Genomic DNA, 17050 nt, shown 5'->3' on the forward strand with positions numbered 1-17050 from the left:
AAATATGCACCCCTCTCTATTCCCTTCAAATATTATCCTATTGATTTAAAACTTATACCAGCATTTCTTGGAGCTACTCTCATTATGTAGAAATAGTTATTTCATTCTTAACTCTTTAATTCTTCAAATTAGCACAGGGATGCGTTTTTGGGAAAATTTCCAGCCTGCCAAAATATGCATCCCTTATCTATTCCCCTCAAATATTATCCTATTGATTTAAAACTTATAACAGCAGTTCTTGGAGCTACCCTCATTATGTAGAAAAAGTTATTTCACTCTTAACTCTTTATTTCTCAAAGTTGGCACAGGGATGCATTTTTGGGCAATATTGATTTCCAGCCTGCCAAAATATGACGTTTTTTTGTAATTTCTTTTTTTTCCCTCTGATTCGCCGCTCTGTCGCTTTTTTTTCTCTCTGCGCTCTTCGTCTGTGCTGCAGAGAGTAGCTCCAAGAACTGCTGTTATAAGTTTTAAATCAATAGGATAATATTTGAAGGGAATAGAGAGGGGTGCATATTTTGGCAGGCTGGAAATTTGCCCAAAAACGCACCCCTGTGCTAATTTGAAGAATTAAAGAGTTAAGAATGAAATAACTATTTCTACATAATGAGAGTAGCTCCAAGAAATGCTGGTATAAGTTTTAAATCAATAGGATAATATTTGAAGGGAATAGAGAGGGGTGCATATTTTGGCAGGCTGGAAATTTGCCCAAAAACGCACCCCTGTGCTAATTTGAAGAATTCAAGAGTTAAGAATGAAATAACTATTTCTACATAATGAGAGTAGCTCCAAGAAATGCTGGTATAAGTTTTAAATCAATAGGATAATATTTGAAGGGAATAGAGAGGGGTGCATATTTTGGCAGGCTGGAAATTTGCCCAAAAACGCACCCCTGTGCTAATTTGAAGAATTAAAGAGTTAAGAATGAAATAACTATTTCTACATAATGAGAGTAGCTCCAAGAAATGCTGGTATAAGTTTTAAATCAATAGGATAATATTTGAAGGGAATAGAGAGGGGTGCATATTTTGGCAAGCTGGAAATCCATATTGCCCAAAAATGCATCCCTGTGCCAACTTTGAGAAATAAAGAGATAAAAGTAAAATAACTATTTCTACATAATGAGAGTAGCTCCAAGAACTGCTGTTATAAGTTTTAAATCAATTGGATAATATTTGAGGGGAATAGATATGGGATGCATATTTTGGCAGGCTGGAAATCCATATTGTCCAAAAATGCATCCCTGTGCTAATTTAAAGAATTCAAGAGTTAATAGTGAAATATTTTTTTCTACATAATCTGAGTAGTTCCAAGAACTGCTGGTACATGTTTTATATCGATAGGATAATATTTGTGGGGAATAAAGAAGGGATGCATATTGTGGCAGGCTCAAAATCTATATTGCCAAAACATGCATCCCTGTGCTAATTGGGGGAAATAAAGAGTTGAAATGATTTAATCTCTTCTACGTAATTACACTTGTTCTCTGAGCTAATGCTATAAGTTTCATATCAACAAGACGGATGCCAATATTTTCAGGCTCATAAATTAAGTTGCATTTCCTCCTACATTAACAGACTAGAAGTGAAGCATGATATAAAATGTTCTACATAATGGTTCTCTGTTGTAATGCTTTTGAGCTATTATGATATCAAAAGACAAAACAGAGAATTTCAAACCATTTGCGGAGAACGTTTACAACAGACACGGACTGAAAAAAAGTTCGACTCATATGTGTCAATAAAAGTGTAAAAACCGTATTTATTTCAAATAATTTGCGAAATAAAACCCACCGTATTAGGGATTACATGGTTAGGAAACGTGATAATGTTACAAATATCTTAAAAATTTCCTCTTCGGTCATATTTTTATCCGTTTCCTCGTCAATATGCGAGAGCTTAGAGCGATGCGCGCTCCCGCGACAGGGGGTGCAAATTTGGGCAGGGGGGCTTTTCTGGGCATAACACCTGCCGGGACTTCATTTGTGTTGCGCAGAGCTCTCACTTCCGCCTCTGAGTTGTCGATAAAAGCTAAGTGTTAGCGGCATAACGTTCAATCTTCAAGTTTGGCCGACTTTTGGGGAACCAATAAGCATCCTTAAAATGACTCGCGGCAGCCTTTCTCCTCCGGGGGCTGCTGGTTGAAAGCGAACGGCGGGAAGAGCGCTGAGGTGAGCGGGTAGACTGGACACGGCGGGCGGCTGAGTAGCTGATGCTTACCGTGTAAATGTAGCTTTACCGACGAACCTCACAATAAATTTCATATCCCGGTTTGAAAAAACAGGTGGCGGAGCGCATCGTACCTAGCTGGTAGATGAGTTTCTGAGTGTGACAAAGGAAGGTGCCGTAAATATCCCGTATTGCTTCCCCCGTTCTTACGTTCGTCCCCTGGTCTAATTCCTCCCCTCCACCCCCATCTTATGTTCGTTCATTCGCTCTCTCCTCCACCCCACTCCAGGCGACATTTCCGTATTTTCAAACACAAAGCGTGACAGGTCTGGGGCAAGGTGAGTTTAATTAATATATTAAACTCACCGAAGATGAATACATCAACTAAAAGCTGGATTTTGGACATTTTTATAAGCATATTTGTGAGCCTGCCTGTTTATTATTAAATTCAATATAATTTCAGATTTTTGTATAACTTTTCTTCTGGTTAATCTTAGAAAGTGAGCTGTTATTGTTACAGGTTAGTTTTCTAAACTACAAAAAAGCAACTGTTAGGGATGCTCAAATATGAAAAATTTGACTGATATTGATATCTGATAGTAACACCGGTATTATGCGCCAGATTTACCGATATTTCATTTTATACATTTTTATTACTCGATTTATCATTCTTACTCAATTACTAAAATATTTGTTTTAACTGCCCTAATTTTAAGCACCTTACTAATATTGAAAATATCTAACCTTGGAAGAGTGCCTAGCTTGGTGCAGCATAGGCCTGTCGCGATAAACGATAAATCAATTAATCAGACGATAAAAAAAACCTATCGAGATCATTTTATTTATCGTCTCTTCCTGCCTTTTTTTCTTTCTGTTGATGACGCTGAATGAAAAAGACTCAGCTCCGGTGCTCTCCACTGACCCTCCCTTCCTCATTTTCTTAGTCTAATGTCCAGCGCACACTACACGAGTTGTCGGCCCATTTTCAAACCCTAAGAGACACATTAGGCGACAGAAATCCTAGGTATAATGGTTCGATCGGGTTCGTCGTGCCGTGTGGTGTCCAGCCACATGGGCACAAAATAACGGCTGCAAGTCCAGTTAACTATTTTTAAAATCAGGAGTTAATCAATGCTTTACTAGAATCTACCTGTGATGCATGTGGCTATAGAGTCAGCGTAAAGTCCTAGCTGAATGAAAATCATTATAACCTATTTATGTTACTAACGAAGAACAGCTGAAAACCTACCGGGTCATCAACTGCGGTAGCAATTTGGCTCCAAGTCATCCCGTTGTCATTTCTATATTCTTTCACGAAACGTTAAATAAATATTAATGTTGTTTCCACATATCATCTCCGATGTCTGCTGGACTTTGGGTTGCGCCGTGTCAGCTGTTTGGGATTCCCTCAGTAATTTCCCCTCAGAAAGCAGGAGGAGAATCCGCTCTTTCTGATTGGCTACCTGTCACATTCAGCGTTAAGCTCCCAGTCGGGGAAAACCCCTGATTTAGATTGAAGCGGCCACGACAATCTACCGTAACCCCCCACACACCTTAGGATGATCGGTTAGATCGGCCAACGATCTAAGATTGTCATAAGGGGAAAATAGGGGCAAAAAATGGAGTAGTGTGAACTATTGCATTAGGTAGTCAGATGTGCCGGTTTTCTCCATTTAAATCTAGAGATTACTGAAGGGCAATACAGACTTTATAATCTGCACTCTTTTGGTTGAATGCAGTATTTATTTCCACTTTGGCTTCATGTTGTTTAGTTTTTATTCAAGTTATTCAAGTTTATTTAGTTTATCAGTTCCAGTGTTACGTGTTATTTTGAAAATAAATATCAAGAAATCGCATGTATTATTAGTCATTTCCATTAAATAAGTGTCAAAAGGTCTTGAAACAATATTATCGTTTATCGCAATAATTTCTTTAGACAATTAATCGTCCAGCAAAATTTGTTATCGTGACAGGCCTAGTGCAGCAATATGTATTTTCTAGGCACATAGTCCCATTTTAGAACACAATCATGTAACTATGTTACCTTCAGTTGTTATGAAAATCAAATATCAAATATAATGTTTATAAATTTGACTTTGCATTTTGACGCCTAGAAAATGGCATCTGTCTCTTTAAGAAGCTGTTACTCTTTTAGACACTCAGCCTTTACTACGTCAGCACAACAAATCCTCATGGTATGTTATTTTAAGAAATTCGTTGGAGCGTCAGACTGAGTATTACTTTGTATGAAAAGCTCAGGAGACTCCCAGTTCGCAGTGGTGCTCCGTGAGGCAGAAGCTCGCCTGGAGGCTGCAGCTCCAGGGAACAGCTTTGTGAGAGCATGCGTTTAGGCTCTCCGAATAATTGCCACGCGAGATTTCAGGATTCCTCAAACATGCGTGAAAGAATCAAAGTAACACTCCAGGTATATGTTTGATTAGGGAATAACATAGCATAATATAAAGCTAAAAGAAAGTCAATTTTGCATTTTACCTCTCTCTGCTTCAATCTTACTTTTTCTGAAAGAGCAAGTTTTATTGTCTAAAGTCCCAATTCATGTTCTTGTTTTCTGAGAGCGTTTCAAGAGCTTGTTACCATTTAAAAGTGACAATAACCACATATATTAGATGCTCCCACCCATGATTTAAGTGCAGGCACGCTGCATTTGAACCTAGGATAATGTTGTGTTTCATTGTTTTCTGTGTTCCTAGAGGCTCTAAAATGCACATATGTACCATTTGTGGTTTAGATGAAGGCATATCCTTTCTGAAGAGAGTACAGTCGCAGATCAGACGGGATGACTGTCAGTGATATCGTGTTTCCCTGTAGGCACAACAGAGCAGAAAGCTGCATGTCTCACAGCGCCGCATGACATCCATGTGGATAAGAGGGAGCAGTAAGAGCGCCAGAATCACATGGGGAATTCCTGCACGTCTGTCGCAGCGAGGCTGTGTGAGAGTACGGGCGTGTGGTACTGTCAGAGTGGAGCTCCCACTAACCTGCTAAACGATCCCCTTCAAACCCACCCACCGCGGTCCTCCCCTTCTGGATCAGGACAGCGCTGCTGTGACATCACCCATTCCCACACAATTTGATTGGGCGGCCAATGGAGGGAAGTGGATTTTTCCTGCAGCACAGTGAAAATGTGGGAGGACCAAAGGTAGAGAGTGTAAGGGGAAGGGGGGGGCTTGAGCTGGAAAGATTGATGCTGAGGCAAGCCGGCACTGCGCAGCGCTCACACACACTCACATAAACACGCGGAGTATCACGCGTACTCTCTCATCACACTCCCAAGCTGCTTAACAGGCAGGAAAAGCACTGACTCTGACTGAGTCTGCAGCCCGTTACTGCAGGACAGGACAGAGAGGACGTGAAGAACGAGTGGAGACTCGACAGGGCAGTTCATTCGTCTCTGTTTTACCTCAGAGCAACAGTTAAACTGCTGTCATCTCAGGAGGTCCAGAGCTCCAGGGAGCTCTTTACAGACATCCCCTTTCCAAAAAAAAAAAAAAAAAAAAAACAACGGAGTAAGGAAAGGCAGCAAGGGCAGAAGCAAGGGCAAGTGTTGCCTCTCTCCCGGAGGTTGTCGTGGACGTCCTCCCAATGTCCTCATGAAAACAGGCAGAAACCTGCATGAGGTCTGGGCTAAAAGATGGCACGGCGAGTAGGGGGTGAAGGCTCTCCGAAAAAGACAGCTCTCAACCTGGTGGCAGGGTTCTACCATTACCTCCGAGGTAAGTGGGGCAGCGTGTCTTCACAGCGGCGTGCTCTAACTGAGAAAGCAGAGCAGAGAAAGTTCCTGTATGTATATTCTACGCATGCATCGTTGTGTGTGTGTTTGTAGTGTTGCATTGCAGTGTTGAGTCTCTACATGCCTTCAACTGTACAGGGTGTTTTTTTTTCTCTTTTTTTTTCTTTTCATCCTGGTTGAAGAGAGTATGTCAGAAAAAGGAGACACAGATTTGAAATGCACGTTTCTTGGCAGACTGTGTATGTTTGTGTTTGCCTTTGAGTATGGAGGTTGTTGATTTTGAAGCTTGCAGAGAGTGGAACAAGCAAACCCAGCAGACAAGCAACCCCCCCCACCCCCCTCCCCCCTGCATGGATCACATTGCAGGGGTGTGACTGTTAAAATGTTTGGCTTCTCTGTTTGGTCTAACTCTCTTCTTATCTGTATTTGGTTATGACTAAAGAGTCAGCACTCTGCTTATCAAGAAGATTTATCTGAAATATTTGTTACAATTTGTTTGCGTTGTGCTTAGACTGCTGCCTTAATACGGTTAAATTAAAAGAAGATACAAATTTTGAAATAAATGAGATTGTACTCAAATGCAGGGGGTCAGAGTGGAAGGGGGAGACAAGTGATGCAGGAGATGTTTTGTCATGCTCGGTTGCTGGATGGGTTCCCCCCCCTCCTCTTTGTCATAATGAGAGAACTTGAGTGTGTGTGTGTGTGCTTACAGTAAATTGGAGAGTGTGTGAGTTCAAAGTCACCTCGTCCCTGAGCCCGAGAAGCTGGCACATGCAGGCGCGTTCTCCGTCATGCGTGTTCCTGCTTTAGGTGCTAAATTTCTCCCATTTTCATCCAATATTTCAGCCCATCAATATTTGATCATTCCCGGACCCAATCAAAAGATTAATTCATAGTACATGGGTCTGCTCAGTGGCACGTATTACTACGCAGGGATGTATCTGCATTATGTATGAATAGCAGCAACCCCTTCCCCACCTCCAGCGCCACCCCTTCTCAATCTCCTACCCTTTGACACGCTCTCCCTATCCGTTCACATCTGCCCACTGTACCCACTGACACACTAACCAACTTGAGCGTAATCAGTCCGTCAGCAGATTTCATTAAGGTAGAATGGAAGGCACTGTGTCAGACATCGTCCTCTCTCCTTGCTAATGTGCTTATCTCAAGGAGACTGCTCAGTGGTCCAGATGGGACTGAAATGGCACAGTGACAGAGAATGTACGTCTGAGAAAGCTTCGAAACTGTTGTTGTATGCTGAATATAAAAAAAAGAAAGTAAATTAGATAATGGTGGTGTAGCAGTGGATGTGTTGCCTGATTTAAAGAACACCTTTAATACCATTAACCATGCAGCGAAACGGATAAACCCATGTAAAGTGAAGAAAATGGTGTGTTTGCATAGCTGGCAAATCTCTTTATGAAATGGTTTATCACAATGCGTAGAACTGAAATCGTCATCTTTGTTTTAGTGTTTACAGTATCACAATTACAAAACACTGTTTGGATGTAATTTTCAGAATGACATATTTCAAGTCTCAGGCCTCTGTATGTTAACATTATATTAATATAATAGTAATAAATCTGGTCAGTTGTGGGAACTCTTACTGTCCTCATGTATTTCTTTTGTATGGAGCTCATGGAGAGTGTTGGATATTATCAAAATGTTGAAAAAGGAAAAGTTTTCCGGAAAAATTCTGGTTAATTGTAATCGCTATAGTTGTGTTTTCAGCAATGAAATCACAGTCAAATATTCTTCTAAATATCATGCACTCCTAGTACTTCAGGGTTCAACATTAGCCCCCCTGCTATTATCATGTATATTAGTGATTTTCTTTAAGTTTTGTCTTACTTGTCATTAGAGACTGGATGATTACTAAGATAAACCAAGGATTTGAAAACTTTTGGTTTTGAATACGCAGAACTGTCCATCATGGGGTTGCAAGGGTTGTTGTAATAATTCTGTCCAATTCAGTTCAAAAATACTTTATTGTTCCCAAAGGGAAATTAAATATTGTTGTAAGTCATGTTATTCAATGTTCCTTTAAGAGTCATTGTAGATGCTGTGGACAGAAATGACCTCCTGTAGTGATCTGTATTTCAGCGGCTCTGACTGAAGATACTCTGTTGTTGTGTGACATTCTCATGAAGAGGATGGTCAAAGTTGTTTAGAATTTTCTTGATTTTATTCAAAAACAGTTGTCTTATTTGTTAGATGAATGCAGATTATGTTGTATATTCACGTGCAATAAAAAAAACTCCATCATAAATCAGAGGAACCATCAGTTGTAAAGTTTAAAATTGCACTGATTGGGTAAATCAGACTTGTTTCTAAAAGCTGGTGAAGATCTGTAGATAGACAACCAGATCTGGATGTTTATAGTGTTATATCAACAGTTCAAGTATTTGTATATTGAATTCAAAACTTTCTGAACCTATTTAAAGAGGGACAAGCATTATACATTTTAGTTTTTGGTTAATTTTTGGCACAAAATAATCAATTTATGGATTGAGTAGACATAGGCAGTATGTGACTCTATATATAATGACCTTGAGTAGAAACGCAACAGGTGACTTTCTTGCATTTTTACAAACAAAATTAAGCAAATCAGTCAGTGTGTTTTTTGCATCTATGGCCAAATTTGGCACATTTAACTAATGGACTGAAGTGCTCATGTTAAAAATGTTGCATTTTAAATAAATAAAACTAAGACAAACATTGAGTAATTAACATATGAATCAAGCTTGTGACCCTTTTGTGCTTTCATTTGAGCTGAGTGCCTTTTAGGGGACATCTTTAACAGACATCTATCCTATTGATTGTGCCTTTTGCTAATTGGCCTTTATCACAGTGGCACAACTAACAACCGCATGGATAGGTAAATCAGTACATGTGCAGTACGCTTGCCTTCATGTGCTGCCCTTTTAACATCTGAAAGGTCACTTTCAAGAACAGAATTTCTTGTCCGCAAAAAGAGGAGTTCAGCTTGAGAAAATGTCATTGATAAATGTCAAGTGACGTTTCATAGCATGTTAGCAGTGAGTAAAAAATTTGGTGTGACTGTCTACTGACACATCAGGCATAAAGCGATGAATCAAAGTTAATTAGAATCCACCATGCCCTTTCTGGAAAGCCCAATCGGCTCTCGCAATGATAGACAATTAGAAGATTGCGTTTTAATCCCTTATTTGTTTATTATCGCTCAGGACTAATGGGAATGCTCTGGGCTCTGATTTACAGATGAGCAGGAGGCGGTGCAGAAAAGGACGTTTACAAAATGGATCAATTCCCACTTGGCAAAGGTAAGAGGTTTTGCTTCCTTCCCTGCTGCCAGTATTTTGTTGTCCAATTTACACAAACACAGGTGCTTGTGTTTGTATGGATGGAAAACTTCAAGAGCTCTATTCTTTTCCACTCCATCCTTTGTGCCGACTGGAGCGTTTTCTCCATTTTCAAAAAAAAAAAAAAAATCCCACTTCTCCAGATAAGACCCCACACACAGTCATCACATGCCTGCAGTGTGTTTTTCCTTATTCCTTCAGCCTCAAGTAGCTGATATCAAAGATATTTGGCTTAATTCTCCAAATGACATGTCATGATCCGTGTTTCTATGTGTTTATTTTCTAGTTTCTGTGTGATTCTGTTCCCTGTTAGTCCTGTCTCTGCGTCTTTCCCCGTTGATTGTCTCCCAGGTGGGTCTCGTTCCCGTGATTGCCCCGTGTGTATTTAGTCTCCCCTGTTGTCTGTATTCTTCGTCGGGTCCTTGTCAATAGTGTGTCAACTGAATGTCAATTGATGTCACCTGTCTCCGTGTTGCCAGTCTCCTCGTGCTGTTTTTCCCCGCTGTTCCTTGTTAGTTTTTTGTCATTAAATTCATCATTTTCGCTACATCCTGGTTCCTGCCTGCGTCTCTCCTCACCTATCTCCACACCGCCTCATGACAGAAGGACCCGACCAAACTATGGTGAGGAGCGCAGCCTACTCCGCCATGGACCCAGCAGACCGTCGTTCCCTGTTAAGGGAAATCAGGAAGTATGACGTCGAAATGGCAAATCCGAGTTCCCTGTTCAGCCGTCTCAACGCCACCACACGTATGGCGGTCCACCTGGACAGATGGATCCCATTTCTTCCTCTGCTGGGCTTGGAGGACTTCTACAAAGAGGTAGAGCAGGAACGGCAGGCAGTGGTGGCGGCGCTGGCTGCGAGACCTAAGCCAGCTCCATCTATTGCCACAGCCTGCCAGTCTCCAGCCGCCACAGCCTGGTCGCCCGATCCTGCGCCCGCTGCCGGTGAGCAGCTCCCCGAGCTTCCTGCGCCCGCTGCCGGTGAGCAGCTCCCCGAGCTTCCTGCGCCCGCTGCCGGTGAGCAGCTCCCCGAGCTTCCTGCGCCCGCTGCCGGTGAGCAGCTCCCCGAGCTTCCTGCGCCCGCTGCCGGTGAGCAGCTCCCCGAGCTTCCTGCGCCCGCTGCCGGTGAGCAGCTCCCCGGGCTTCCTGCGCCCGCTGCCGGTGAGCAGCTCCCCGGGCTTCCTGCGCCCGCTGCCGGTGAGCAGCTCCCCGGGCTTCCTGCGCCCGCTGCCGGTGAGCAGCTCCCCGGGCTTCCTGCGCCCGCTGCCGGTGAGCAGCTCCCGGGCTTCCTGCGCCCGCTGCCGGTGAGCAGCTCCCCGGGCTTCCTGCGCCCGCTGCCGGTGAGCAGCTCCCCGGGCTTCCTGCGCCCGCTGCCGGTGAGCAGCTCCCCGGGCTTCCTGCGCCCGCTGCCGGTGAGCAGCTCCCCGGGCTCCTGCGCCCCGCCCTAGCGCCCCGGCCCTAGCGTCCTCCAGAGTCCCTAGCGTCCCTCCAGAGTCCCCTAGCGTCCCTCCAGAGTCCCCTAGCGTCCCTCCAGAGTCCCCTAGCGTCCCTCCAGAGTCCCCTAGCGTCCCTCCAGAGTCCCCTAGCGTCCCTCCAGAGTCCCCTAGCGTCCCTCCAGAGTCCCCTAGCGTCCCTCCAGAGTCCCCTAGCGTCCCTCCAGAGTCCCCTAGCGTCCCTCCAGAGTCCCCTAGCGTCCCTCCAGAGTCCCCTAGCGTCCCTCCAGAGTCCCCTAGCGTCCCTCCAGAGCTAGCGTCCCTCCAGAGTCCCCTAGCGTCCCTCCAGAGTCCCCTAGCGTCCCTCCAGAGTCCCCTAGCGTCCCTCCAGAGTCCCCTAGCGTCCCTCCAGAGTCCCCTAGCGTCCCTCCAGAGTCCCCTAGCGTCCCTCCAGAGTCCCGAGCGTCCCTCCAGAGTCCCCTAGCGTCCCTCCAGAGTCCCCTAGCGTCCCTCCAGAGTCCCCTAGCGTCCCTCCAGAGTCCCCTAGCGTCCCTCCAGAGTCCCCTAGCGTCCCTCCAGAGTCCCCTAGCGTCCCTCCAGAGTCCCCTAGCGTCCCTCCAGAGTCCCTAGCGTCCCTCCAGAGTCCCCTAGCGTCCCTCCAGAGTCCCCTAGCGTCCCTCCAGAGTCCCCTAGCGTCCCTCCAGAGTCCCCTAGCGTCCCTCCAGAGTCCCCTAGCGTCCCTCCAGAGTCCCCTAGCGTCCCTCCAGAGTCCCCTAGCGTCCCTCCCGAGTCCCCTAGCGTCCCTCCAGAGTCCCCTAGCGTCCCTCCCGAGTCCCCTAGCGTCCCTCCCGAGTCCCCTAGCGTCCCTCCCGAGTCCCCTAGCGTCCTCCCAGAGCTCCCAGCGCCCGCAGCAGCCGGCGCTCCGCCCGAGACTCCACCCGGCCGTCCTGCCGGTCCCCCGGCCTCTGCTCCGCCCGAGCCCCAGTCCCCAGCGCCCGCAGCAGCCGGCTCTCCGCCAGAGCTCCCAGCGCCCGCAGCAGCCGGCTCTCCGCCAGAGCTCCCAGCGCCCGCAGCAGCCGGCTCTCCGCCAGAGCTCCCAGCGCCCGCAGCAGCCGGCTCTCCGCCAGAGCTCCCAGCGCCCGCAGCAGCCGGCTCTCCGCCAGAGCTCCCAGCGCCCGCAGCAGCCGGCTCTCCGCCAGAGCTCCCAGCGCCCGCAGCAGCCGGCTCTCCGCCAGAGCTCCCAGCGCCCGCAGCAGCCGGCGCTCCGCCAGAGCTCCCAGCGCCCGCAGCAGCCGGCGCTCCGCCAGAGCTCCCAGCGCCCGCAGCCGCCGGCGCTCCGCCAGAGCTCCCAGCGCCCGCAGCAGCCGGCGCGCAGCTCCCCGGTGCTACTCCCGAGACTCCAGCCGGCCGTCCTGCCGGTTCCCCGGCCTCTGCTCGGTCCGAGCCCCAGTCTCCAGTGCCTGCAGCAGCCGGCGCTCCGACCAGCCCGCCGCGGCTCAAGCTCCGCCTCCTGCGTCGCCGCCCACCGCGGCTCAAGCTCCGCCTCCTGCGTCGCCGCCCGCCGCGGCTCAAGCTCCGCCTCCTGCGTCGCCGCCCACCGCGGCTCAAGCTCCGCCTCCTGCGTCGCCGCCCACCGCGGCTCAAGCTCCGCCTCCTGCGTCGCCGCCCACCGCGGCTCAAGCTCCGCCTCCTGCGTCGCCGCCCACCGCGGCTCAAGCTCCGCCTCCTGCGTCGCCGGCTCAAGCTCCGCCTCCTGAGTCGCCGGCTCAAGCTCCGCCTCCTGCGTCGCCGGCTCAAGCTCCGCCTCCTGCGTCGCCGCCCGCCGGACCTCCCACGAGAGGTCTACCTCCTGTGCCGTGGTCGGCCCCCGGACGGTTTTGCGGTGTTAATTTCGTTTTGGATTTGTTTTTTGTTTTCTGGACTCTGGCCCTCCTACCGTCGCCCCTCCGCCCACCCTGTTGGGTTGTTTTTTGTTTGTTGGACTTTTTCTTGTTGGGCGCCTGGTAGTCGCCCCTTGAGGAGGGGGTACTGTCATGATCCGTGTTTCTATGTGTTTATTTTCTAGTTTCTGTGTGATTCTGTTCCCTGTTAGTCCTGTCTCTGCGTCTTTCCCCGTTGATTGTCTCCCAGGTGTGTCTCGTTCCCGTGATTGCCCCGTGTGTATTTAGTCTCCCCTGTTGTCTGTATTCTTCGTCGGGTCCTTGTCAACTGAATGTCAATTGATGTCACCTGTCTCCGTGTTGCCAGTCTCCTCGTGCTGTTTTCCCCGCTGTTCCTTGTTAGTTTTTTGTCATTAAATTCATCATTTTCGCTACATCCTGGTTCCTGCCTGCGTCTCTCCTCACCTATCTCCACACCGCCTCATGACATGACATTACTGAACAGTGCATTCATTGCTTTCCCTCCAAGCTGAAGTCGGTAATTTATATTGTACAATCTCAAATAAGGGTAATTTAGATAGCTTAGGATAAGAGGTTTTAGTTGAAGCTTATTTTTTGAATGAGATGACGTTCACATGTCTGTAATTATTGTGTCATGCTGCATTGTACTCCTTGGTTCCACTCGTTACTGCTTTAAATGCCGTATCTGTGCTGGCTGGACAAGGCAAATATGGCACAGGGCAACACAATTAAGGATTATTTCAATCAGTGACGCTCCTTTCAAGGTTTTCTATTTGATTACGACAGCTGTGGAAAGTCCAAACCGGTGGAGGTGGAGCAGAAAATTCACATGAAAGGATGGGGATAAACCTTTCTGTTGTATGAAATATTAAGCAAAGAGCATTGCCAGGAAAGTGTCCAGCGCACCCTACACTCCTGGAAACAAAGATCAATCTGGAAAACTAACTGATAATACAACAGAAAACTACACAACAAAATACATAGAAAAAGTAAATGAATAATTGTCACAATGAATGAAGAATAAGAACAAGTTGCTTTAAACAAATGCACTTTTTTTCACACATTTTCATCAGGGTTGACAATAAATGTCGATTATTGTCACCATCCTTTACATTAAGTTTGGTTTCTTCCTAATTTAATCATTTTAGTAATTTAGTATTTATTGGCCATTAATTTTTTAGTCTGAAGGGTTCTCCCCCACTGTTAATTAAAGAGCTTGAATGAAAATGTAAACATTTACTTTTGTCTCCATGAAGAGTGAGATTATTAGTCCCACATCTGCTTGAGCAAACATGTAGATCCAAAAGCTTTGCCTGCTATAAAGGCTGGGACTCAGAGAAAGAAGCTGGTTTGGCTCCATCCCAAGAAACCAAGGGATAATCAGGTGATAAGATACATTAAAAAAAAAGTTAATGAAGGAGGTTGGTTATTGTTCTTTATTTTTGACGTTGTATACCAAGCTAGCGAATTTAATATCAGCCTTTTTACTTAGCTTTACACAAGAAATCAATTATTTCTTGAAATACTGTATAAAGTGGAATAAAGAGAATTTGTCTCCGGTGATCAAATTCAGTTCAAAGGCAAGAGCATATTTCATCTCAATAGATTCTCTCTCTCTTGTTGCTCAAATTACATACTCGCAATCACTGTCGTTGCCCATCGAGAACCTGCTCACCTGATGCCTGATGTTGCCATAGTGACACTGATTGGTCGAAATTTGTCTCCAAAAATCCCTTTGTGTTTAATCTTGATCAGGAGACAAAAAGTTGCTTAGTTTACAGCTGGTTAAAAAGACAAAGATGTGCATTATTCCAGCACTGAAGAATGTACGGATTCTAAGATATTAAAGGGCGTTATGCTGTGTAAAAGGACAATAAAGGTCAAGGACCGAGTTGAGTGAACACAGCTCCACTGTCATCGGAATGATAGCAGGAATGAGAAGGACAGAAGTTGGTGCAGCTTTTATCTGTGAGGAATGGATCCTCCTCCTGGCTATGCAGATGATTAGGCTACTCCAGTTATCTCAGGTCTTTATTTCAGGGCCTAAAGGTGCGTGATTAATCGTTAGGTGAGTTGAGACTTAACACTCCCCTCCCCCTTACTTTTCCACTCCACAGGTATAACAAAAGAAGTCCTATAAGCTTTAAAAACTGTCTCTCTGCTAGAGGAGACGTATCGGAGCTAGTAATTTATACAGAAGATTAATGGGTATCATTACTTTAAGCAGTTCACCAGATTAACTCAGTGAAGATATAAATTGTAGGAGAGCAGCAGGGCCTGTGTTTCTGCAGGTTGTGTGTTTAGATATAGGCTGTCGTCATGTAGGCCACACAGCAGGACAAGTTTTTAATTTTCAAGTGTAGTCGCTCTTCAAGTTGCACTCATTGCAACTCTGCAGAGGAGTGACAACTACGAAGGGCGGCGATAGGGGTTCAGTGAGCGGACCCCGAGTTTCCATTTGACAAATCCTTTCTGAGAGGGTTAAAGCTTAATTATAGAGTGGCCAGTGTGAACCGCAGAGGTTTCATCGTCGCTGAGGCATTTTCCAGGAAAACGGCTTTAGAGCCATAATCAGTGGACCAAGTGTTTTTAGAGATTACAGCAGCAGTAAGTGAAGCTCCCCGAGGGTGTTTGCTTCCTTGCTCCCCTTGCCCACTCACTGTTTGTTGTTATTTTTTTCTTTAGATTCCCCCAACAAGCCACACAGTTGCATTCTAGTTGTTTTTTATTTTTTTTATTTCAATATTCAACCAGCCAACTTTGCTTAAAGCCTCTTAGCTCTCCTCTTATTGTTACTTAGAATAAAACCAGCGTAACTGATCAAGACTGTAATTGGCAGCTCAGATGTCAAAGACAAAAAGGAAATAAGCGCAGTTAAAGCCTGACTGATGCATTTCTAATTGTGGAATCGCGAGTTCAATTAATCTCTTGCATGCCACAAGAGTACTTGTTGACACTGGAAGGCTTTAGTTTGAGATGACGTTCAATTGTTGGGAGCCATGCTGAATGTTTCGAGAGGTGCACAGTGCAGTGCACACCCTCTGCAAGAGCAACTCATGTTTTGCAAAGTTACTTGTACTCGTGTTCAAACATTAGCATAATTATTGAAGTTTCTCTAGATTTTCATAACAAACATCTAGAGACATGTTTTCTTAAATTTAACACACAGCCATTCAGCGTGAAACCCTTCAGTCCTCTTTGTTTCCACCCCTCCCTTTGTCTTTCATGCTGTCGATCTTTTTGAATCTGCGGTGTCGAGTGTACCAAGGAAATAAAATGAGCATGCACGCACGCACGCACACACACACACACACACATCTTGAAACTCCTCTCTTCTCAATCAATTATGACCCAGACACTCACATGTAATTAGCTCATTAAGTTCTTGATTTATTTATTTTTTTAGTGCGTGTTGCAGTGCAGACGAAATTAATATTACTTTCTTATTTTGTAATTAGCCTTAAATTTTCCTCATTAGCTTTGGGATTGTAGTGAACAAATAGGTGAATTTAACTCCAATTAGCTTTTGGTGCAATTTATCGCTTTGAGTTGGGCCTTTTATAAGCGCCTTCTCTGTCATGTTATGATATGGGAGGGAAACCCTGCCTGAGTATTCTCATCTCCAAAGCCTTGAATCGACATTAGAAGAGGAATTAGTGAGAAGAGCTTCCATATTTTCTAATTAATTTTTGAAAGACGTTGGGTTAGTGTCTCCCCCCTCGCTCTTCTACGATCCGTCTCGTTGCTAGTCTAAATCCCTCTCACACATTTCCGATGTTTTGGTTTGTATTAATTTGTCTCATGCTCACACGGTCCACATGCAACTCTCGTTCACACTACTTCAGCCTTCACTCTCTTTGCAGTTAATCTCCCTGTGAATGGTTCACTCATCTGAATGCTTCCCCCCCTCCTCTCCCCTCCTTTAAACCTCTCAGCCCCCCCAGCATGTGACTGTGCTTTAAGAGAAATCCTTGATGTGGCGCTGGCGAGGAACAGAGATATGTGGATTTCCCCTCCGAGTCTGAAAGTCAGTGTCAGGTCAGGGAGGAAGTCAGTGGGAAGGAGATGGTTTGAAATCATCAGCATATTTTAGGATTTGGAGGAACCCCATTTAAAGTCTACTTATGGGGTGAATCCGGCTGTCAGTAAAAGCGCTGGGACTGCCAAACTCCAACTAGGCTCTGAGTACCTTTTCTGTGAGGATTTTCTTTATCCGTGTTGCACAAGTTTAAATTAATGTCTACCAGTGTAATATATGTATTGCAATGTGGTTTATGTTGAGGCTGTGCTACTGAAAGTGGCGTAGCTTGCAAAATAAACCACTTCTTCATTCATCGTTTGCTGGACATTGCAAGAGCTATTACTGTATCTGAAATGATCAGGCTTTGCATTCCTGAAAAACTGGAAAACTAAGAAAGCTGTGGTCATACCTTACAGCATTTATAAAAACAAA

The 17050-nt window shown here is 45.4% G+C and overlaps 1 protein-coding gene across 7 annotated transcripts in view; it reads left to right on the forward strand.

The window, feature by feature from the left end:
- syne1a (spectrin repeat containing, nuclear envelope 1a) overlaps positions 1–17050 on the forward strand; it is a 150230-nt gene that overhangs the window by 13784 nt on the left and 119396 nt on the right. For 5 of the 7 annotated variants that reach the window (XM_017302162.2, XM_017302166.2, XM_017302167.2 and 2 more), the window contains exons 1-2: positions 5406–5902; positions 9160–9221. In XM_017302162.2, the coding sequence (XP_017157651.2) occupies positions 5821–5902; positions 9160–9221 (144 nt within the window). In that variant the 5' untranslated portion in view covers positions 5406–5820. Of the gene's footprint in view, positions 1–5404; positions 5903–9159; positions 9222–17050 lie in introns of those variants that run through there. The other 2 variants (XM_017302169.2, XM_017302163.2) reach the window with 2 other exon arrangements.

Source organism: Poecilia reticulata, chromosome 21 (genome assembly GCF_904066995.2).
Source record: "Poecilia reticulata chromosome 21, P_reticulata-male-v2, whole genome shotgun sequence".
Classification (NCBI taxonomy): Eukaryota; Metazoa; Chordata; class Actinopteri; order Cyprinodontiformes; family Poeciliidae; genus Poecilia; species Poecilia reticulata.